Here is a 25,223-nt window from a genome sequence, read left to right as displayed (position 1 = left end):
TTCCACGAAAGTTCCTATCTTCATGAATCAGTGAGTTTAATACTGCGATTGCAGACAGGATCATGGATAAGGAATTAGAATAGGAACACACAACTACTCCATGCAGTACTAAAAATCTGAGTGGACGCTAGGTAAGAATTAAGGAGAGTTGCCTGCCTTCAGCTCAATGTATGACTTGCAGGGAGTTCCACTGATAAGGAAGTCTCCTCTCCTACAGTCCTTACTGTTTATACAGCTGTGAGCAGTGAGGGTTCTGTGAGTCTTGGAAATGTCCCCATACCTATCACATGCTTACTTCCTAAGGTTAATGAGGCCCCCTCCAGGATGGGATGTTTCCCTTGAGTGGAAATTTCTGTTGGTCAAATCACAAACAAATTCATGACTGAGGGAGCAATGAATGCTTCTCTTCAGCACTGTTTACTGTCAAGGGCCCATCCCCAAATTATGAAGGCACACATGTTAACAGAGGGTCTTCTGGCCTCAATAATCTACAGTAGAAGTTTGTCTCCTGGGTAATTTAAGATCCCATGAAGTGAACAATCCATGCATTCTGGATAACTGAGTTTGAAAATCATCTACATTGGGGTGACCTCATCACATATAGGTGTCCTGGCAGTGAGTTAGAGATGTACTTATATTCCTTATCATCCGATACCTGGGAACATGGCCTTCACATGTACCTGAAGGTCCCAAATAACTGACTCAGAGGCTGAATATGAATTATAAATGCTCAGTCAATAGCTCGGGCTTATAACTAACTTGCTCTTACATTTTAAGTTAAACCATATTCCTTATTTACACTCTGCCACATGTCGGTACCTTTATTAGCATGACACATTCATCTTCTTCTCCCTCTGGATCTGGCTGAGAAGTCCTCACTCCGTGCTTCTCTTTCCCACCATCCTTAGTTTGGTTGCCCCACCTATATTTTCTGCCTGGCTACTGGCCAATCAACATTTTATTAAACCAATTCCAGTGACACATCTTTACACTGTACAAGAGGATTATTCTATATCTATATCTATATATATGTGTGTGTGTGTGTGTATGACTCTGGAGATTCATATATATATATATATATATATATATATATATATATATATATATATATATATATATATACACATACAAACACACACACACACATACACACACAAAGCCTTTGCCACACTCTTCACACCTGTAAGGTGTCTCTCCAGTATGAACAAATTTGTGTTGAGTAAATACACAAAGTTTGGTAAAGTCTCTGCCACATTCCCCACACTTGTAGCAACTGTCTTAAGAATGAATTCTCTGATGTGCTTTAAAGTCTGAAGAAAAGGCAAAACGTTTGCCACACACCTCACACTTGTAGGGTTTCTCTCCAGTTTGAGCTATCTTGTGCTCAGTGAGTACAGAAGGCTTAATAAATCCTTTTCCACACAGTTCACACTTGCAGGGTTTCTTTCCAGTATGAACTGTCTTGTGTCTCTTGAGGGTTGTATGTGTACTAAAGGCTTTGTGACATTCTTCATACTTGTATGGTTTTTCTCCAGTATGAATTTACTAGTGTTTTTTTAAGGCCCAAAGTAGACTAAAGCATTTGGCCACATTCTTCACATTTATAAGATTTCTCCCTGATATGATGTAATTTGTGAAGTGTGAGGTTCCACATTCTTTACACTTGTGTGGTATCTTATTGGCATCAGATCTCTTATGTACAGAAAGTTCTGGGCAAGTACAAAAGTCCTTACCACATACTTCACATTTGAAAGGTTTCTCTTGACAATGAGTTCCTTTGTGTCTCTTCAATTTTGAGGTACTGGAAAACATTTTGCCACATTCTTCACACTTGGGGCATTTCTCTAGTATGAACTATTTTGTGCTGAACCAGGGAAGAATTACTAGAAAAGGCATTTCCACAGAAAATGTTTTTTTCATTTGTACAGTTTCTCTTTATAATGAATTTTTCTATGTTTCTTTAGTTTTGAAGTAGGGTAAAACATTTTCCCACATTCTTCACACTGATAAGATTTCACTGCAGTATGACTTAATTTGTGCTGGATCAGGATAGAATTATAAGAAAAAGCTTTCCCACATTCTTCACACTTGTATGGTTTCTCTCCAGAATGAATGAACTTGTGCTGAGTAAGGGTATAAAGCGTGTAAAAGGCTCTGCCACATTCCTCACACTTGTAGGGATTGTCTTCAGAATGAATTCTTTGATGTCTTCTTAGGGTTGAGGAAGAGGAAAAACATCTGTCACACTCTTCACACTTGTAGGGTTTCTCTCCAGTATGAGATATTTTGTGGTCAAAAAGGAAAGAAGGCTTAGCAAATCCTTTTCCACACAGATCACACTTGTAGGGTTTCTCGCCAGAATGAATTCGTTTATGTTTGTTAAGGATTAAAGCAGAGAAAAATGTTTTCCCACATTCTTCACACTTGTATGGTTTCTGCCCACAGTGAACTCTTTGATGTTTCTTCAGGTATGAAGGATCATAAAAAGCTTTCCCACACTCTATACACTTGTAGGGTTTCTCTCCAGAATGAACAAACTTGTGCTGAGTAAGGGCATAAAGAGTGTAAAAGGCTCTGCCACATTCCCTACATGTGTAGTGATTGTCTTCAGAGTGAATTCTTTGATGATTTCTAAGGGTTGAAGAAGAGGAAAAACATTTGTAACACTCTTTACACTTGTAGGGTTTCTCTCCAGTATGACATATTTTGTGCTCAGAAAGCACAGAAGGCTTAGTAAATCCTTTTCCACAAAGATCACACTTGTGGGGTTTCTCATCAATATGAATTCGTTTATGTTTATTAAGGATTAAAGCACAGGAAAATGTTTGCCCACATTCTTGACACTTGTATGGTTCCTGTCCACAATGAGCTCTTTGATGTCGCTTCAGGAATGAAGGATAATAAAAAGCTCTGCCACATCCTTCACACTTGTAGGGTTTGTCTCCAGAATGAATTCTTTGATGATGCTTCAGCATTGAAGGATAGTAAAATAATTTGCCACATTCTTCACACTTGTACGTTTTTTCTTCAGTATGATTTTTCTGGTGTATAGAAAGTGATGAGCGAGTACTAAACACCTTATGACATTCTTTACACATATAGGGTTTGTCTCCAGTATGGAGTCTCTGGTGTATAGATAGGGTTTTTTGAGAACTAAGGGCCTTTCCACATATTTCACACTTGTAGGGTTTCTCCCCTGTATGGATTCTCTGGCGTTGAATAAGGAGTGAGTTACAGTCAATGGCCATGCTAAAATTCTTACAGTCATTTGGTGTTGTTCCTGTTGAGGAAAAGTTGAGATATGATCAAAAGCTAAGCAATATTCTTCATACATATAATGCTTACTGTTAAAATGGAGAGACTTACTCATACATGTTTAACCATAAATCAGAAAACAGTATATTTTCTTACCTATAAACACTGGCTATCATTCACAAAATAGAGCAGGTAGAAATACTCTATAGTTTTATTGGACTAAGAGCATGCTCAAATAAAACATGGAAATAATGGCTTATTATTCAAAGTTAAATAGATAAGTAAGTTCTAAGGCCAATTTACTAACGAAAATAAGTCCATTAAATAATACAGATATTGCCAGGTAGCGGTGGCACACATCTTTAATCCCAGCACTCAGGAGGCAGAGCCAGGTGGATCTCTGTGATTTTTGAGGCCAGCCTGGTCTACAGAGCCAGATTCAGGACAGCCAAAGCTACACAGAGAAACCCTATCTTGAAAAACAAAAAAAAAAACAAACAAAAGATGTTATATGACCAAACATCCATTATTATAATTATATATGCAGCCAAGCATTAAAAGAGAAAGTTAATTGTTTTTGTGTGATTTTTGAGTCATCATCAAAATATAAATGTTTTATCCTACACATAGAGTATTATTTTGTAAGGTACAAAAGATATGCTGCACAAAAAGTAGATGGTCCAGAACAAGATTAAATAATATAGCTCAAAAATTCAGGACAGTATTTTATTATTTCTTTTATTTGGATGACTGTAGGGAATCTTTCTCTGTCCCACCAGCCAGCTCCCAAATCATGACACAGAGACTCATTATTAATTATGAAAGTTTGTCGACAGTTTAGGCTTGTTTCTAACTAGCTCTTATAAGTTAAATTAACCCATTTCTTTTCATCTGCTTCTTTTACATGGCTTGGTTACCTTTACTTTGTAATGTCCATGCTGCTTGCTCTGTGTCCTAGCACCTCCTACCTTTTCCCAGCATCCTCTCTGCCCCACAAATCTTACCTAGCTAATGACCATTCAGCTTTTTAGTAAACCAATCCAAGTGACACATTCTCATAGTATACATACAAAAAGGTTATTCCACAACAGATGACATGAAATTATATACCTGAATATCAAGTCATAATTTAAAAAAAAAAAAACTTCAAGTCTCCTGTAAATAACAGAAATTTTGCTGAGGCCACATATTTGTCAATGAATAAATGACAAAATTGCCCATTTCTTTTGTTTGTTTTGTTTATTAAGACAGGATTTCTCTGTGTAGTCCTTGTTGTCCTGACCAATAGGACTTGACTCAGAGATCTGCCTGTCTCTGCCTCCCCAGTGCTGGGATTAATGGAGTGAGCCACCACACCCTAACTAAAAATGACATATTTTTAAGATGTATTCATTTACAAGATTAAACAACTACTGAGCACAGAGTGGAGAGAGACAATGAATAAGGCATGAAAATTGGAGAATCCTGTTTGTACACTAAGTGAAAATTACAGAAGTACAGCTCATAGATTTCTTTAAAAGATTTCTTTATTTACTTTCTATACAATGTTCTGGCAGGCCAGAAGAGGGCACCAGATCATTATAGATGATCTCATTATAGATGGTTGTGAGCCACCATGTGGTTGCTGGGAATGAAACTCAGGACCCCTGGAAGAGCAGACAGTGCTCTTAATCTCTGAGCCATCTCTCCAGCCCAGCTCATAGATATTATTATCTTATACTGTCCTTATGCATTTTATCAATGTGCTTTATCCACCCACCAAGATACATCGTACATGTACAACAAATGATTATAGTTTATACATACTTCCACATAACAATACCACATTGCAAATTAAAAGAAAAAAATCTTGAATCTACAAAATTCTGAAAGCTTATTAAGATATTAAACACTTTTTCCTAGTGGTGAACAGTTTAAATCTTTGAATATATATATACCCAAAGGGCTTGTATTTTAAATCCTTATTATTGAATGTGTGTTAGGAAAAAAACTTTAGAAAATATCTTCATCATTCACAAAGAACTCTAATGAGATGACTTTCATTAACATGACTATAAGTGATATGATAAAAGTTGATATCTTACATTGTTTTCAGAACTTGGTCTTTTGAAAAGTGTGCAATTTTTTGAGGACTAGAAACAGTGCAAAGTCTGTTACTGAACTGCCCAAAGTGACTCCATTTTTGCCTGAATTTTATTCAACTGTTCCCCCAGCTAAACAATCCTCCTAAGAAAATACTGATGGGTGATATCGTTCTGTATGCTGCGAATGTGTGTTGTTCTGATTGGCTAATAAATAAAGCTGCTTGGCCAATGGTGAGGCAGAATATGGTTAGACAGGACATGGCAAAGCAGCAATTCATTTCAAAGAGAAAGATGGGCATCGAAGACACTCCATATGGAATTTATCTTCTTCTTGGCAAAAATAGCCATTTGGGCAAGAAACTGTTCCTGCCTGGACTGCTTGACTAAATGTTATAATGACTGGACATGAAGAACCCATAGGAAGGTGACCATGGAACTTTACAAAGCAAGATGGTCGGTCATTCAGGTTCCTGCTTTGCAGAGGAAACTGTGAGACAGTCTACAGAATACAGAGCAAAAAAAAAAAAAAAAAAACGACTGAGAGACTAGGCCTATGGGCTGAAGAAGGACGCCCCAATGTTACAGAGAAACTTGGGATAACTGTTCAGGTAGCCAGCTGTCTCTGTCATTCTAGATTTTTGGAAGTTGCTTACAATGCATTTCCTGTTTACTTAAATAACATTATATCCTTCTGAGTTCTTTGAGGTAGTTGAAGGCTAGATAGTTATAGTTTTCCTTGGTTATGATAAGAAATAAGGTAGCTATGAAACCTTGACTCACAAATATAGGATACATAGGATATTTTCTTTAATTTTGCCAAATACAAATAGACCAGATATTATAGCTATAATTCTTGTTTGATAACTGTTTTGTTATATGTAATTTCACTATGTTGAAGTTAAAACCTTCCTTTTGAATAGAAAGAAAAGGCGAAATAATGGGTGTTATTGTTCTGTATGCTGTGAATGTGTTGCTCTGATTGGTTGATAAATAAAGCTGTTTGACCAATGATGAGGCAGAATAAGGTTAGGTGGGACATTCCAACTAGAAAGAGAAGGAAAAAGGCAGAACAGAGGAGACACTGTCAGCTGCCACCATGAGGAGCAAGAAGTAAGGTACCAGTAAGCCATGAGCCACGTGGCAAAGTATATATTTATAGAAATGGACTAATTTAAGATGTAAGAACTAGTTAGTGAGAAGCCTGACCCACTGGACCATATCATTTGTAAATAATATAAGCCTCTGTGTGTTTACTTGGGTCAGAATGGCTACCAGACCAATGGGTAGAGAGATTTGTCCTGACCGCGGCAGACCAGGCATAATGCAGGAAAACTTCCAACTACAAAACACAGTCATGCAGCCTCAATCACAGCTTTGGGAGATCTCCTGTTTTACAACATAAATTACCTGAATCAATGGAACTGACACTTTTGAAATTTCAGGCCCCTGGACAGCCTCTGGTATGAGGTAATTATGGGTTTGGCTTTACAAACCCAGTCAAACCAGGGCCAGTGAGTCCAGAAATGACCACTGTATTTCAGGACACCAACACCAACCTAGTTCTTCTGGTGCTCTGAAGAGCTGTGTGTAGGTAGTTTTCTCTGGTCCACATTCTGGTAAGTGGAACAATCCTGACAGGGACTCCTTCCTTGGGTCTCCTAAGTGGGGGGATATTAACCAAAGTAATCCTTAAAAACTTCTAATCTGAAGTTGTATTAGTGAGTCTGGGAAATTCCCTGTCTTTTCTTCACCTCACTCATCTGAGGCACTGAGCTACCCCTTATGGTCTTGTCTAAGACCCAAATGTACTCTATTCCCAGCAAAAGTTCCCCAAGGGACTCCTAAGACTGGTGGTAATGGGGCCACATAATCTCACCAACCCATACATGCACAACAAGGTCCCAATAGAGGTGTGGCCACCTGTGCTGCAGAACACAAGCTGACTATTGGAGTCACAGAACCAGGGGCTATAATGTGGTAAGTGGGGAGGCCCTGAGGCATTGTGGTGGTTTGAAAGAAAATGGCCCCCAGAGGGAGTGACACTATTAGGAGGTGTGGGCTTGTTGGAGGAGGTGTGGGCTTGTTGGAGAAGGTGTCGTCTTGTTGGCGGAAGTGTGTCATTGTGGAGGCGTGCTTTGAGGTCTCATATATACTCAAGCCTCGCCTAGAGAGGCAGACCACTACCTGTTACCTATAGAAGATGTAGAACTCTCAGCTCCTGCTCGAAAAACATGTCTGCCTGATTGCCACCATGTTCTACCATGATGACAATGGACCAAGCCTCTGAAAATGTAAACTACTCCAATTAAATATTTTTCCTTTATAAGAGTTGCAGTGGTCATGGTGTTTCTTCACAGCAACAGAAACCCTAACTAAGGCATCATCCAAATGCTTAGCCAGCCTGTGGATCTAGGAATCCATCTCAAAGTGGCCAAGGAATTGCAGTCAGTTTTTCCATTAGTTAGCTGTACTGCTTGTGTGGGTGAGTGGAGATGGGAGTTATGTTGGCTCCTTTCTACTGTTACTCTGAGTCTGCTGCTTCTGAGACAGAATATTCTTTATGATTCGGGGACCCATTCAGACTAAGGCTGTGGTTGATCTTTGCTTATGCTCCACCAACACTTTCTCAGTTCCTTTGATGTCTAGTTTTTATAGTTTTTGTTTAATTGTCTCTATGTAACAGGTACTTAGGTATTTACAATTTAGAAGTATGACACACAATGAAATCAATATGTCTCAATCTCATAGAATCGTTATATCATCCTAAACATTGATATCTTTATGAGAAGGGAAATATACATTAAACTTTTAAGGTTGTTTGCCACCATATGTAGACACACAAGTGAATTATTGATATGCAAATGACTGGGTTCAGTCTTATAGAGAAACAAATGCCTTTTAAAGGTAGATAATAGTTTTTAAAAGTAGTCATATGCTGTTTTAGCTCAATGAAAACCTGGCTCTGGAGATAGGATTTGCCCCACCCACTTCAAATTGAAGCCAATTTGTCTCAAAGTTTCTTCCAATACCCTGTCCTGGGTCAGGCTGGCTCTCTGACTCTGTGACAGGCAGAAGAACATCAGGACAGCTCCAGAAAAGACACCTTGCATTTGAGAATAGAACTGTTTCCAATGAGGCTACTATTAATTACTTCATGGAAGAAAGATGTGTAGAATAAAAACAATCAATGGGATGCTGATCCATGTAATGGATAAAAGGGACACTGTCTAAAATCTCTCAATACTGGTCTGTAATGGAGGCACACACCTTTAATCCCAGCACTTGGGAGGCAGAAGCAGGTGGATCTCTGTTAGTTTGAGGCCAGCTTGGTCTACAGAGCAAGTTTAAGGACAGTCAGAACTATATAGACAAATCCTGTGGGTGATATTTTGTTTGTACTCTAACAAATAAAATTTGCCTGAAGATCAGAGGACAGAGCAAGCCACTAGATTAAACACAGAGGCCAGGCCTTGGTGGCACACACCTTTAATCCTAGCACTCAGGAGGCAGAGATCCATCTGGATTGCTGTGAGTTCAAAGCCACATTGGACAACATGACATTAATCCGGGTTAAAGGAGAAACAGAGCCAAGTGGTGGTGGCACACACCTTTAATCCCAGTATTTAGGAGTCACACGCCTTTAATCCCAGCACTAGGGAGGTTGAGACAGGTCGTGATATGGCTGGGCAGAGAAAGGAATACAAGACAGGGGGAGACAGGACTTCAAAGCCCTTTCGGCTGAGGACTCAGAAGCGTCTGAGGATTCATGGAGGCAGGATCTTGCCTCTATTTTGGCTTGAGGATTAGGTAGTCATGAGAAGTTTCTCTAGTAGCCTGTTCCTCCGTTTCCTCTGATCTTCAAGCATTTACCCCAATATCTGGCTCCAGCTTTTTATTATAAGACCCATTAGGACTCATGTAATAACTGTCTTATGTTTTCTACAAGGTTGACCTTGAAACATTCAAAGCACAATGGTTTAACAGTATGTACATGGGTAATATTAATTCACCACAGTATCCTCACTGTGTCACTGGGATTCAACCTTCTTTTATTAAATTAATGTTGCACAATTATCTTCTTAGCTGAACATCTTCCATCTTGATATCTCTAGCCGTGTTTACTAAAAATAATCAGAGTCGGGCTTGTAAAATGTTGATACTCCTTTAAAAAGGAAGATATAGGCAAAGTCCTTGAAGCTTCACCTGAGTATCCAGTCATTCAGCCCAGATAGTTGCATGGAATGAAGCTTTAATTACATGATTAAACTCTAGGGTATACAGGCCAGAAAAACTAATAATGGGTGGGGAAGTCCACCTCTGCATTATGAGAAAGCTGTTGTATATAGTGATGTGTTGCCTTGCCTGTATGTAGGTATGTGTGAGAATGTCAGATCTGCTGGAACTGGAATTACAATTATGTGTTACATGACCATGTGGGTTCTGGGAATTGGATCTGGCTCCTTAGGAAGAAAATCCAATTCTCTTAACCAATGAACTATCTTTTACCCCTTTAGGAGGCAGAGTCAGGTGGCTCTCTTAGTTCAAGGCCAGATTGGTCTACAGAGTGTGTTGTGTGTGGTGGGTACAGACCCCATAAAAGTAGATGTTATCTAAAACCTCTCCCCTTTAGGAAATTTTCTTACAACAAATGGTAAATTTACTTGAGATATCTGTAAAGGTTTTCATGCCTGGTCCAAAGGAAATGAGATGTCTCAATTGATTCTTCAGTCAAGTTCAGATTGAACTCTACACTATATCCTGCTCTTGTTGTTTATAAAAGTTGTTCTCTCATCCTAGACTTTTGACATCTCTAAACCTCTTGCTGAATGTAAGTTTTCCCTGTATGTATCAATGAAACCATTTTTAAAAGATGCAAAAGATATATATTAGAGGATATTTCTCTAATAAAAGGATTAAGTTATTTAAGATAGATAAATAAATAAGATGGGGCAAAACCTTAAAACCTTGAAGCCAAGTGATGGGAGATCTGACTATATTATACAGGCCTTTAGAGATTATAGGAGGAGTGTATCCTGGTAGCCTGATAAAACCACAGCTGCCCTGTTCCAGGTAGTGCACATAGGAATGCCTGCTAGCTACTTCCTGCTGACACAACTTGAAGTTTGACCCTGCACCTGGTGATTGGTGACACATGACCATCAGGATGCTGGGGGTCAATGAGAAAGGGACAACACAGCTAAGAGAGTCTCCAGCTGCCGATTTAAAATTGGGAGTGGGTATATAGGTTTGCCCCATATCTACAATAAACAAGTCCATTACTTGCTTCTCACCTGGCTCCTGGTGCCTGTGTTGTTGACACCATGCCTTCTCACCACCTCCCCCAAGGGTGTCCAGACAGAGCAACCTGCAACATATGGTTCCCAATGAGGGGCTGGTGCCCGTGTGGGTGTCACTGTTCCTCTGGACATCCCCTTTCTTCCACGGCATAATTTGGCACCCCCTGCTCAGTGATTGGTAGGTGAGTTGGCCCCTCAGTGTTCTGTGTTTTTGGTCCCTTCAGAGATGAGCGCTGGGACCTCCTCTCCCTTTCCCTTTCCTTGTTTGTCTGTTTGTCCAGGTACATCTTTCAGTTTTGGGTTTCCCAGTGCCTCCACAAAAGGGCTGACGCCCCCAGGAGGTAGAACCCAGGAACAGCTCCTGACTACCACTCCCTGTCCAGAGACACTATGTGGGCATACGGCCATGGCCTAATTAACCATGGAAGTCCCCAACTAAGCACCAGTCACCTGGTTCTAATACATTCTCTGTGACTGTTTGGCTTCCTGTTAATAATCATCAAGTGTCTGTCATGACAAGAGTCCATCAACAAGACCACCCTCCAGGTGCTCATGGCTCTAGAGTCTCCTGAGTGTGGGCCTCACCATGAGGTTATACAGGCTTGGCTTAGGGAAATACAGAAGGCTGCTACATGACTATTGCTCCCTCTACCCTGGCACGCCTCCCAGGGTAGCAATCCTTCGAGGGCTGGTAGTCAAAGACAGGATCTGTATGGCAGACCAACCTAAGACAGGCACAGTTCATTATGCTGGATGTTGTCTGAGGTGGGGACAACAAGGTCAAGGCATAGAACCTCAGTTTCCACTGAACTGACAAAGAAAATGAATAAAAAGGTGGATATATATGTAACACAAGATGTCTTTCTTTGATAACAAAGACATGAAAGAGAGACTTATCTCCATAACAACATCTTCTTTCAATGCACATGGGAAAGCCTGCCTTTCTGCCCCTGAACCCCTCATTCCTACCCACCTGGGTGCACACTGTCTGTTGCTTGTCTCTTCAGATCCCCAGGCCCTTGTGTTTGCTCCAGAAATGTCACCAGGTGTGGCTTAGAGACAGCAAGACCTGTTTGTAGGAAAAGGGAACAAGATTGTTGAAGTATTCTTCTACTGGGAATTGACATGTCCCTCTCAGTACACTGTTTATAAGGAAAGATGATGAAATAATTGACTGCAGACAATCAGTTCCTTAAATGTTTTCTCATGGGACCATTACAATACATAAAGGAATTTACAATGTCCAGATTCTGAGTTTCATTTAAACATTAAAGGGGAAAACATTAAAATCTGTAGGAATTAAGCAAAGTCACTGTATTTGGGAGAGACATTAGGATGAATAGTTTTCACTGTATCTAGGGTAAATATTAGAATGAATACTCTCCACTGCATCAAGCATAAACTTTAGAGTGAATATTTGTTTTCCAGAAGTATTTTGAACTTGAAGAATCACTGTGGAAAACAGTAATGAATCTTTGTGGAAAACAGTGATTGTTTTCTGAGATTTGTAGCATTGTTTTTCTGAAAGGGTGTTGCAGTCTTCCCATGACTTTGGTCACAAGATGCCTCTGGCACACCTGAGGCTCTTTGATTATTGTGTACTGCAAACAATAAAGGACTAATTCATGGGGGCATGTGATGCTTTCCTTGGAGAGACACTAAGAGTATATTAGGGACCTTGGTATGAGGAAATACTTTAGCTCAAAAACAACTTTGTGTAACTATCATTAAATATGCCTTTGTATGGCACCTGTTCAGAGTTTAGTTCTTCAGAGGCTGGACCTTCCTGCTGTCATACAGGCCTTAAAATTACATCTTGGATTGACCTCTTTTTTCGACAAACCCACAAAACACAGAACAATCCAACAGAAACTGAATTGTGAAACAATTTAATCAACAAGTGTGCTCCATGGCTCATGCCATTGATTTCTAACAAACAGTTCTACTAAAGGTACTATTGAATGAAATGTATATTCAGCATTGACAGTACAACACAGACAGAGAAAAACAGTGGAATGTTTCTTAGCTATGGAGCACCTCTCTAATTTTTTCTTAAAATGACAGATATGAAAATGGATGTTGAAATGCTCCCATGAGATACCATACAAAATGAGGAACCTACATATTGATGGTGAAATAAGAATTCACTGTGGATGAGATCCTCACCCAGGAAATCAAGGTTGCTGTAATTCTCCAACATCACATCCTTGTACAAATTCCACTGAGCAGGCTCCAGGCATTCCCTCTCTTCTGCAGAGAACTCAATGGCCACATCCGAGAAGGACAGCATTTCCTGAAGTAAAGATTAATCAAAGATATCCCACTTTTAATTAATGAAAATCACTAATAATAATAATATAAAGACAAAGATGCATTGCGCTGGATAGTTGTCCTGTCAATCTGACACTAGCCAGGGTCATTTGAGAAGAGAGTAGCATAATTGAGAAGATGCCTACATGAGACTGTCCTGTAGGGAAGCCGATGGCATTTTCTTGATTAGTGATTAATATAAAACAGCACAGCCCATTATTGGTGGTGCCCACCCTGGTAAGGTGATCTTATATGGTGTAGGAAAGCAGAATAATGTGTAATAGTGTGATACACTTGTATTATACACTATATACGCATGTACACACACATACACATGTTTCACAGAAGAAAGTCGTGATGAGGGAGAAGGAAACCTCAACACTTAATATGCCCAATTACACATAGAAATGAAATGAAAATACAGATTCTGATGCAGCAGCAGCCCTGGCTGAAGTCTGAGTTTCTGAATTTGTACAGAGTTCAGCAGTGACTCCAATGACAGTGACAAGAGACATGAGATGGAGCAGAAAAAGGTTAGAACAACAAAAGAAGAACTCACAGAAAAATACAAACTGTGAACACATGAAAAATCAGCAAGTATAGGCTATCAACACTGAGAACTTAAAACAGAACTCTGATCTTCAGTCATTTTCTACTTTCTACCTCCTTTTCTCTGACAGGTATCTATCGACTGATGTGTTTGTGATATTCCTAAGCATGCTTTCCACACATGACACCTGTGCATCAGTGTGCTGAAGCTGAGAAATATATTTGCTGATGCCACTATTTTCCTATTTCAAAATTTTCTTTCTGTTTTTCATCTTTTTTGTTTGTTTGTTTGTTTATTTGTTTGTTTGTTTGTTTTGAGACAGGGTTTCTCCGTGTAACAGCCTTGACTGTCCTGGAACTTGGTTTGAAGACCAGGCTGGCCTCAAACTTACAGAGATCTATCTGACACTGCCTCCCAAGTGCTGGGATTAAAGGTGTGTGCCACTGCCACACAGCTGTTTTTCATCTTATTGAGTAAAGTCCAAGAATGACTTGTGAAAACAGTGCTACATTATTCTTCCCTTTTAATAATACAATGAAATTATCAGCAATTTAAGTATTAATGGGGTATTTTGTAGTAATTTCGATCATCCTTCTCAGTTATGGTATGCTCACCTCCTGAAACACTATAAATCAGGCATCTGAAATGTACCCTACATAACGCTTACACACATCCAGCATTCAGGGACAATACTGTGAGCATTGATCACCCTCTTATCACACTGTTCCAGGACATCTATTGTTCCTTAAGTCCCCAAGACTCAGCTTCCTGATGTCTCTGGCTGATGGAAAAAAACCATACCATCTCCAACTTCTGTGAGTTACAATTCTTTTTTTATTATTCTAATGAGATCATGTGAACTTATCTTTCTCTGCCTGAACTAATTTCAGTTTCACCCACATTATCACAACTAAAAAGACTTTTTTTTCTGAAAAAGTCCTCATTCCAACTTGTCTCCTGTCCCACAACACTCCATCTCAAATGTCTGACATCTTCTTTAATTATTATTGTTACAAAGAATGTATATACATACATATAACCATATAAATATGAATGGCTGATTCTCCTAAGGGTTGCCTGTATGTATGTTGTGAAGACTGACCTCTTGGAACTGGATGGATAGTGAGTGGGTTCATCCTTAGGGAAAAATAATTCTCCCGCTCTCAAAAATCTTTATGTACATATTGTACTGGCTGGTTTTGTGTCAACTTGTCACAAGCTGGAGTCATCAAAGAGAAAGGAGACTCCATTGAGGAAATGCCTCCATGAGATCTAGCTGTAAAGCATTTTCTCAATTGGTGATCAATGGGGGAGGGCCCAGCTCATGGTGAGTGGTGCTATCGCTAGGCTGGTGGTCCTGGGTTCTATAAGAAAGCAGGCAGAACAAGCAATGGGAAGCAAGCCAGTAAGCAGCTTCCCTCCATGGCCTCTGCATCAGCTCCTGCCTCTGGGATCCTGCCCTGTTTGAGTTCCTATCCTGACTTCCTTCAGTGATGAACAGCAATGTTGAAATGTAAACCTGTAGCTAGAGTTTTCCTGCCTGGCCCACGGTCAGGACAAATCTCTCTTACTGGCCAGTCCCACAGCCGCTCAGACCCAACTAAGTAAAGACACAGAGACTTATATTGGTTACAAACTGTATGGCCACAGCAGGCTTCTTGTTATCTAGTTCTTATATTTTAAATTAACCCATATCTATTAGTCTATAAGTTGCCACGTGGCTCGTGGCTTACCGGTACCTTAACTTGTTGCTTCTCATCATGGCGGCTGGCAGCATCTCTCTGCCTCAGCCTTCCACTTCCCAGAATTCTCTTCTCTATTTGTACCGCCTATACTTCCTGCATGGCTACTGGCCAATCAGCATTTTATTCATACAGAGTGATATCCACAGCATAAACCAAATAAACCTTTCCCCAACTTGCTTTTAGGTCATGATGTTTCATCACAGCAAGAGAAACCCAAGACACACATAGTTTTTTTTTTTGTTGTTGTTGTTATTGTTTTGGTTTTCCAGAAAGGGTTTCTTTGTGTAGCTCTGGCTGTCCTGGAACTCACTCTGTAGACCAGGTTGTCCTTGAACTCAGAAATCCTACCTCTTCCTGAATGCTTGGACTAAAGGGATGTGCCACCACAGCTGGGTCGTTGTATGTACTTCTTTAGTGGTAGAACCACATGGATTGCCATCTACAGGGTACCATGTATATTGATGTTGTCATTGCTCAGGTGCTGTTCAGCTAGTCCTATTGTTGGGTTATCACTTCTCTCCCTTGGAAGCTTGCAAAGCATCTTCTAGTACTATGAAAACTCATCCATGAGTCAGAGGCTCCCAGTCAGACTGAGGGGATTGTTTCTGAAATGCATTGTGTTTTCAGTGCTTAGAGGAGGTGGGCATGGTCTCAACACTTTTGGAGCAGTGAAAAGGTCTACTCTGTAACAATGATTAAAATGAAAATGTCCTTTAATAAAGGGCAAAGGGAAGCAGCAACAAGGAGGTCAATACATCTTCAAATCAAAGCAGACTGGAGAAGTTTGGTGAACAGAACACTCTTTGATTTCTCAAGGGAAAATCAACTGACATGTGTCGAAAGCATCTTTATAGCTCATACAGCATGTTGCAAAATCTACAAATGAAAAAAACAAAACAAAACAAAACACAGAAGTTCCCCTCTTTTTTAAGGATGACATTGCCTAGAACAGGGAAAATTAGTCACCATGGGGTTTGGCAAGAGTGCAGAAGAGTGAAGATGGAAAACACTGTTCTGAGAGAACTAGAGCAGGTCCCCAAAGGAGAACTCACTGCAATGATCACTCCCTAAAGGAGCCCAGCTCAAGGGGACACTGTTCTACCTGGGGATGTGTCTCCTGTCCTGGGGCCAGCCTCCTGTGACATGCTGTGGGTGGAGTGTGGGAGTCCAGTCTCAGGTTCCTCTTGGCTTTACCCAGCAGGTCCGCATAGAGGATGATTAGGACCACGGGCCTGAGTGCAGGTGTCTAGGATGGTCTGCACTTGGCTGTGCTGGGGGAGGAGGTCTTTTGCTCCACCCCTTGGCGTCTCTATAAAAACCTTGGGGCAGAGACAGTCGGGGCCAGTTGGAAAAGGTTCCAGGCCCTCTCAAGGCTATCCTTTATTTTCTATCTGTTTATCTCCGCAAGATTCTCCGCAATAAATCCTTCTATCTAATATTTCCTGCTGCTCGCACTCAAGAAAACTCTGGGGAACTGTGGGGGTGGTGGGTAAATGCCCCACAGTGGAGGAGTGCAACTGTAAACAAGATAGTATTTAGGTGGAATTTTACCTAATACTTTTCATGGCAAATATTTCAGGGTAATTTGAAACTAGCAAAATTTACTTTCTATAGAGAAGAAATGCAAATAATGTCTGGTCTGAGTTGGGTAACCCGTCATTCAATAAAAATTGCTACATATTCTCACTATAATTGGGAGGTGGAAATCTGCACTCTACTTGAACAGAGGCTGGTCCTAGAGTCAACAGAATGGACAGAGTAGATGTGATAAGAACTCTTGCATCTCCTGTCAGTGTCCCTCAGAAATATCTTTTCAGATAGTCAGATAAAACTAAAGACTAGCAGAAGATTGGTGGGAAGTCCAAGCCAGATGCAAAGAGAGAACTGGATTCCCAATCAGGGTCCTAACTATAGTGACATATTCAAAACATTCAAAACAGCCTATCTACTGATTACATAACTGCTTAAAATACACACTACACACATCATCAAGTAGCAACTTCTAGATCTCTGTTCCAGCTCTTTATCCAACAAATGTGGCATGCAACAATCATTGTTTTATTTTATTTTATTTTTTGCTTTAAACTACTACACTTAGAAATACTATGACTCAGAGAATGGAATTGGATCCATGAAAAAAGCATGGGAGACCAAATGTAATGTCCCTTTTGTGAAACATGGATTATATACTGAGAATTTAGTTTCAAAGTAAATATCACTTGCTGTGTCCATTAGATGTCTAGATGTACTTGTGAATTTTAATAGTCCATATATCATTTCTGAGTTTCTTAAAGCAACAGCAAGTGGAGTGTCTCCAGTTAAGGGTTGGCACACGCACTGACACAGGTCTGAATTCTATTAAAACAGAGACTGCAGACAAGAGAACAATGGAATGCAGTTTTTAAGAGACTAGGCAGGGCAAACACACCTTTGAACTCAAAATATGTAATTGATATGTTACTGCATGTGATAATGACAATGGGGGGCACTATGACATGCACCAATATAACCAAAAATGACAATATAATGAAAATCTGTGCTGCTCAGGTTTATTCCTTGCATGTGTTTGACCCTGTTCAAATTTTTTGCAATGTCTGTTCATAGCCTCTGACATAGTCCATTAGATCAATCAGCAGGAACTGGGTGTCACCACCCAGCACACATCCCTTCCTGAGTTTTCCAGATATGACATGTCTAACACAGCAAGGTTCATGCATGAGTTGTAAACACAAGGAACTCCCTCCCTCACACTGAATACAATGAAAGAAGCCTGGGAGGAAAGAGACAGGACTGCTCAACAAGGGGACCTGGACTGGACCTGTGAAGAGCAGGAACCAGCATTAGCACTTGGCTTTACTGGTTGGACATGGCAGTGCCCGTGTAAAGGACAGTGAGGAAGTGGTTTTGTTCTGGCTCACTGTAAGAAGCATCTGCACACAGTAGAACCTCTGGTGTAAGGACAGGGGAAGGCATCCCAGCTGCAACTGCAGAAAAAGACCCAGGAATGTAACCACAGCAGCCACATCAGTCAAGAACTGCAGAATGGAAATGAAGAAATAATGGAGTCTCAGATTAGATATGAAAGGAGCAAACTGGAAGAAATCAGTGAAACCAGAAGAAAGACGCATCAGGTCATGACAGAATCTAATGTTGTAGAATATTATTTCAAGGTGTGTTAATTTTGATGATGCTCTGGAACATTTGTTTAATGATGCAAAGATGTTTGATTAAATAAAATTCCGCCTGCGGTCAGTAGGCTGATGCAGCAATTAGCTGACAGGAAGTGGTAGGGAGGAGCCAGGTGGAGAAGGGTTTGTTTATAAGGAGAGGCGAGGGGAAATAAGAGGGCTTTGGGAGGAAGTGAGCAAGGAGAGGAGGTGGGTTACTTGCTATTCAGTCTCTCTGAAGAGCAGAATTCCACCTTAACCTTTGAATCTTGAGTTCTTTAGAAGGAGAGAGGTTTAGTTAAGTTCCCTTTGTAGCTTTGCAAGAGTTGGAGTTCAAGGGAACAGGTTTCCCTTGGGCTACGGCCCTTGGGGCCTAACCAATGCTGGTAGTGGTGGAGTTGCAGTTGCTGATTCAGACAGCTGTGGCTTAAAAGGCAGCAACCATTTAAAAAAGAACAAGAATTTAACAGATTAATATCCAAAAAGAATGAACAATCAGTGCAAATAGAAATATTTAAGTATTGAGAATTGTTCCTCACATAGTAAATGCAAACAATTGTGTAATCTCCAAAATAAAGTGTCTTTCACAAAAACATGTTATGACAAAAGTTTAAATTACACCTGGAATGTATCCAGAGAAGTTAACCACAAGTAGTTCTCAAGGCAGTAACATGCTGCTTGCATGGATTTGTTAAGCTGCGCACTGTAAGAAACTGGAACACAAAGTATTTCTCATGACCATGAAGTATGTTTAAATGTTTTCTAACACAGACTCTGGCCTTGAATTTGCTATGAAGCAGAGGAGGACCAGAGGTCCTGCCTCCCCTTCACAAATGCAGAGATGACAGGGATGTGCAATACAGTAGACTGGAGTTTCTTTCCTATCACAGGTCTGTTTACTGTAAATCACATGAATATAAATCACACAGTCTGTGAGTTCTTCCTCACCCTTCTGATTTGACACAAAAGCCTGGCACTGGAACCCAAGGCCATGAGAGTTTTTCATCTGTTCCTAGAGACCCTGCCCAAGATCAACAAGCCCAAGGCCAGGTAAAGACATGTTGACACAACCACTGTCGTCCACCCCACATAAGGGAAGACCTTTCAAAGTTAAGAAAACCCAGTCCTCAAGGTGAGGCTGGGCATCACTTTCTACAGTTCCCTATCTTCCTGCAGAAGATGCCTCTCTCTCTGAACGGGCCGTATGTGTGTTCTCTCACCCCTAGTCAAAGCTTTTCTATAGCACCTGATTCTGACAAATCTGTCTGCTGTGTTCCAGAATATCCCACAGGTGAACCATTGGGCCTTAGGTTTTTCCTCTCTTAATTCTTTAGCTGGCTACAAAATGAACACAATCAAGACCTCAAGACCGTTACACTAGGCCGGCTGCAGAGTACAGGAAGGACCCGAAACCCTGTTTGCTCTACAAATACTGAGAAATCTGACAGCATCCATGTGAGAACGGTTCATCTAGAGAAGCATGCTTCCCCACCAAAGCTGCTCACTGAGCTCCCAGCTCCACCTCAGGAGCAGGCAGTCAGCTGAGCATCATGAGTTTGCAATCCCGGACTTTGCACTATCATCTACCCCGCGCTACCAGGCAGCTCTCCTGTCCCAGAAGACCAAGCAGGACACCAAAATCATCACACAGTGCACAGTCCCTATCGCCCTCTCCCCAGCCCTGACCTGCAACCTCACGTGACCCAGTCAGTTCAGCACAGCACCTCCAAGGCAGCTTCTTCCGCCCTCCCACCCAGCCCAGGTCCGCTCCCTCCAAGTCGGACCCCCGCACCCCGCACAGTGCGTCAGGCTGCGCTGCACCCTGGACCAACCTCCATGTCAGAGAGGCAACTGGAATTCACATTAGGACAGGACTTTTGCCAAACTTTGAGGGAGACTCACGTGTGTAGACGAAAAGCCGGACAGGGATTTCCTGGATGGCTTCCTGTGATGTCACAGTCCCAAAGACTACATTTCCCAGAAGTCTGTACGAACGAATTCCCAGAATCCAGGTATGGAGATTTCTAGAGTTCCTGGATTTGTGGCTGGGTACCTAATGTGGAGTATTGGAGGGAGAATTTGAGTCAGCAGGAGATCCCTAGGGAGTGAGGCTGGTGTTCACCTCCAGATCCACAACACTAAATTATTAATGTGAATCGAGCCTTTGACAGAAATATTAGCCTTGTAAGTTTTCTTGTCCATATACTGTGATTTTAATATTACTACAGTGTTTAAAAATCACGTTGACTCAGTTTTACTTTAAAATAACCAAGCAATATCCTAATGTAGGAATGAGAACTATCTTTTAAAGATGTTTTCAAACCAGTCATGGTTTGTCACACCGTGCTCCTAACTGCTCAGCGGTTACTTGACAAATGGACCCAGAATGAAAGGCTGGACTGGGAAATTTAAAGAGACCTTGTATCTAAGTAAAAAGGAAAAGTCCAAGCAAAGACGGGTTAAAGCAGCTAGATATAATGTCGGCATTGTCTTCACATGAGGTCCGACGAATAAATCAATATTCCTATTCCTCTGTACCGACACTCTGTGTGAGCCATACATGGATCTGACTGCACAGCTTGTGAAACATTTTTGTGAGAACATTGGACTCTCTACAGTGTATTGATGAGGAACACAGAGACAGTATAATCAATGAACAAAGTTAAATGTCCACCTCTCTGACACTTACTTGCAAAGATCTCCCATAATCCACCTCAGGAGTTTTCCACCTGTCCTTCATTCCCTTGAAAACTTTCACCTAGTAATCTCTGTAAGCCATTTAGTTTTTGTGAGAGCTCTACTAGAGTTTTACCAGTGTCTCCATGGTTTTTCACAAACTCAGGTCCATATTCACCACCTGTGTGCCAGGAGCTCATGCTTACCTCCCTAGTGAAGGGTCACTGGTCCTGGATCAAACTCAGGACTGAAGCACAGATAGTTTAAACTATCTAAACAGTCCAGTTTCCTATACTTCTACCATGAGTATATGGTACGGTTCCAATTCCACTTAGCTATCACCTCCATGTTCCATGAATTGTGACCCCACAGGGACTGTTAGGAGGGACACTGAACATCTGACCAGTTATATGGTGAAACTTCTCTTAATACTGCTGCAAAGTACCATGTTGACCTACCTGTTGCCCTTAGTGTCTACAAATCTATACAATGTGGACAGTGCTGTCATGTTCTGCTTCTATCTTGGGACAGCATCCAGCCCCATAGCACAGTTTCCTCGTTCTTTGGGTGCTGACACTGAGTAACTTTCCTAGAAGTGTAGTTTTGTTCATGAGCCCTTACAGTGGGCCTTCACCTTTCAAATGTAATTGCACTTCCGCAAGACAGAGACTTCCATGGATGTGCTCTTGGCTCTGAGCAAATTAATGTGCGGTCAGTACAAATTGCCAGGATTTCTCATATTGGAGTTAATCTCTCTGACATTTACAGCTAGCTGATTTCACATGGTCTGTTACTGGGAGTGCAGACAGGATCACAAATAAGAGATTAGAATAGGAACACACACAACTCAAAGCAATAACATCAACAGTACTAAAAATCTGAGTGGACTCTGGGTAAGAACTCAGGAAAGTTGCCTGCCTTCAGCTCTGTGTGTGACTTGCAGGGAACTCCACTGATAAGGAAGTCTCCTCCCCTACAGTCCTTACTGTTTATACAGCTGTGAGCAGTGAGGGTTCTGTGAGTCCTGGAAATGTCCAGGAATTCCCCATACCTATCACATGCTTACTTCATAAGGTTAATGAGACCCCCTCCAGGATGGGATGTTTTCCTTGAGTGGAAATTGCTGTTGGTCAAATCACAAACAAATTCATGACTGAGGGAGCAATGAGTGCTTCTCTTCAGCACTGTTTACTGTCAAGGGCCTACTCCCAAAGTATGAAGGAACACGTGTTAAGAGAGGGTCTTCTGCCCTCAATAATCTACAGCAGGAGAAGTTTCTCTCCTGGGTAATTCAAGATCTCATGAAGTGAACAATCTATGCCTTCTGGATAACAGAATCAAGTGCAAGATGAGCAGACAGGAAGTAGGCTGCTTTCTTGTGGTCATTTCCTGTGGTGGAGGCAAGAAGGACTACCTGAGGTAGTAGTGGGAGCCTCCTGATCAGGAGCTGCAGTGTTGGCAAGCTTGGACCTTTGCCTCTGCACATTTTTACTCTTCCGAGACCTCTGGGTATCAAAAAGCCTAACCATCCAGAGAGGCGAGGCCCCACCTTGCAGTTGGCATGGGGATTGAGCCCCTTGTTTTCTGTACTAGAGCGTGTGTTACCTGTGTAGTTTCTCAAGTTAGAGAAACTACCCTTGGTTCTAATGCCTGCTCTTTCTGATAAATCTGTGCTTCTTTCTGATAAACCCTGCTTCCTGTAGCTAAGATAGGAGATTCCCTCTGTTCCTGAGATTCCTTTGCCTTATGCCTGTGATCTACCTTTGTTTCTGCCCCAACAAGCCTGGCCACTCTTGGTTATGTTTCATCTTTTCCATTGTAGGAAACAATTCTCTCTCATGTGTGGGCAATATTACTATCCTATGGACATACGCTGTCTTATCAAACTGGAAAGCTTGCCTCTGAAGCTAGGATTTGGCATCCCGATGTCACACCCAAGCATGTGTGTCTCTAAGGTCTAAATCTCCTGACCTGAGTCAGTCCCCTGACCCTGAGACAGAGAAAAAGGAGATCAACAAACAGCCAAGAAAAAGGCATTGTGTGCCTCAGAACACCTGACAGGAACCTATGTGGAATGGAGACTACTAATGTTCATCTCTTAGAATAAAGGCGTTTGTAATAAAAGCAGGTGATACATAATGAGGATAGGAGGGACCCTCTGTCTAAAATCTCTCAGTAACAATTCCAGCATCATAGGTTTATCAGGGCCCTCTCAGCAAAATTCTGTTAGATGCTGTAAACATATTTAATAACAATTCTGACAAATAACTCTATATGCTGTATAAACCATAAAAGCTGTCTGTTTTCTATACAATTACCAGCAATCTTACATGTTAAGATGGTTAACAGTATGCACATAGATAATACCAACTTATTACATTACCCTGCATGTGTAATTTGCATTCAACCTTCTCTTACATAGTAACTTCATAGTGAAACAACTGCCATCTTTATTACTCCAGCTGTGTCCACTCAAAAGTATCACACCTGGCCTTATTCAATGTTAATATGTCTTCAGGAAAGAAAGATGGACAAGGTCATTGGACAATCTCTCCTGTATCCAGTCATTTCTCCCAGCCTGGAATATGCAGTTGGCCTGTAAATGCATTAGGCCTTAAGGTTTACTGTGGAAGCAAGGCTATAAAGGGCACAAATATTAAGAAGGAGTGCCTACCCACACATTCATAGGAGAGCATCCTGCAACCAAAAATTGAGTCCCATGGCCTCAGAAGTCAGTGCAGATGGGGCTGAGGAGTCAAATCCTTAGTCACTCCTTGAACCATGTGAGTCTGCTGAAGGCAGGTACTAAACTTCAGATGCAGTGCAGTCTACTATCTACAGGCTGTGGTTAGAGCCACAGACCCAAAGTAGCCTCTGAGACCACCACAGCATTGACTCTGGGTGCCGCAGTGACCACTGAAACCTCACAAGTCAGCACCCCACACCCATTATGACATCACACCACTGGAACCAGGGCTATAGTCTCTGCACTGTCCCCACTGTTTCAGTCCTGGGCTTATGATCAGGGAAACTCACACCTTATTACAGAGATATTTGTACCCATGTTTATTGTTTCTTTACTCAAAACAGTAAAAGACCTGAGTCAACATAGGAGGAGAAAAATTGAAAGTCAGAGTAAGGGCATGGCAAATTCAACTATTGTGTAAGTCCCACACCACTCTCCTGGCAGGTTACATACAAGGATCCTGTATTGACAGCATCCTCATATATCACAAAGGGAGACATTAAAGGCAGAGTAATGGATATTTGCCTCTGTGGCTTGAGAAATTTCATATGTGGGTACAAACTCTGTTACTGGGCAAGTAACTCCATCTGACCACCATGTGAGACATGAGGAGTAATTCATCTTCCTCAGAGATAATGAGGTTCTCTGATCTGGCCTACATGATAGAGGGAGACAGGAGCAGGAGACTTTCTGAAAGTCTTCTTTCCCTGTGCATGCTTATCCTGTAATGTGGCCAGTACGCAATTTAGTCTCAAACCGTCTGTGTCCCACCCTAGGGAAATGGTGCTTCTTGAGCCTGGGACGTCCTGCCAGGCAAGGGTACTGTACATTTAACACCTTTACCTCCAGCACTCTATTTTCCAAACCAGATTTCTCTTTAGATACATATATGATTTTGAACACTATTTCATATTAAACTATGTACTTTAAACTTATTTTGACATATGTGTTTTGGGATATACTTCAATAATACCAGAAGACTGTAGAATGAGATACAAATTGGTCTCTCCTTCCAATCTTGTCTCTGTCAATAAATTTCATTTGTATTTAGGATAACTATAAATGTAATTTAAGGAAAATGAGAGTCATTTAATCATTTATAAGGGGACTAAACATTAAAATTATGTTTTAATTCTCACTATGTAGACCAGGATGGACTGGAACTAACAGAGACCTTCCTGCCTCTGCCTCCTGAACATAGCAAATAAGGGTATGTACCACCACACCCGGCTGTACTCAATTCCTAACGAAAGAAAGAAAAAAATAAAGATAGAAAAGGGATAAAAGTTGGAAAGGAAGAAGTTAAACATTCCTAATTACGAATATCATAATTCTGTACTTAGATGGACCCACAGACTGCCTAAAACTTAATTTGATAAATATTTCCATAGTT

At 41.0% G+C, this 25,223-nt stretch overlaps 2 protein-coding genes across 4 annotated transcripts in view; both read right to left on the bottom strand.

Annotated features, from left to right (window-relative positions):
* Nucleotides 1-25,223, bottom strand: part of LOC128113360 (zinc finger protein 58-like) — a 65,645-nt gene that overhangs the window by 2,026 nt on the left and 38,396 nt on the right. Inside the window, exon 5 of one of the 2 annotated variants that reach the window (XM_052742985.1) lies at nt 16-42. The exons of the other annotated variant lie outside the window; for it this stretch is intronic. Coding sequence (XP_052598945.1) covers nt 37-42 — 6 coding nt within the window. The 3' untranslated portion in view covers nt 16-36. Of the gene's footprint in view, nt 1-15; nt 43-25,223 lie in introns of those variants that run through there. 2 annotated transcript variants of the gene reach the window in all.
* Nucleotides 16-20,438, bottom strand: LOC128113357 (zinc finger protein 58-like). Of its 2 annotated transcripts, none has more exons than XM_052742975.1 (4): nt 20,311-20,438; nt 12,803-12,929; nt 11,610-11,705; nt 16-3,280 (listed from the first exon to the last, which is right to left on the bottom strand). In XM_052742975.1, the coding sequence occupies exons 2-4, from the start codon at nt 12,924-12,926 to the stop codon at nt 1,917-1,919; spliced, it is 1,584 nt and encodes a 527-aa protein (XP_052598935.1). In that variant the 5' UTR covers nt 12,927-12,929; nt 20,311-20,438; the 3' UTR covers nt 16-1,916. The 2 variants fall into 2 exon arrangements, with proteins under 2 accessions (XP_052598935.1, XP_052598934.1); XM_052742974.1 differs by having other exon boundaries at nt 20,241-20,325.

Source organism: Peromyscus californicus, unplaced genomic scaffold (assembly GCF_007827085.1).
Source record: "Peromyscus californicus insignis strain IS unplaced genomic scaffold, ASM782708v3 Scaffold_18__1_contigs__length_77618521, whole genome shotgun sequence".
Lineage (NCBI taxonomy): Eukaryota > Metazoa > Chordata > Mammalia > Rodentia > Cricetidae > Peromyscus > Peromyscus californicus.
The sequence above is the reverse complement of the archived record's forward strand: the minus strand, read 5'-3'. Positions and strand labels throughout refer to the sequence as shown.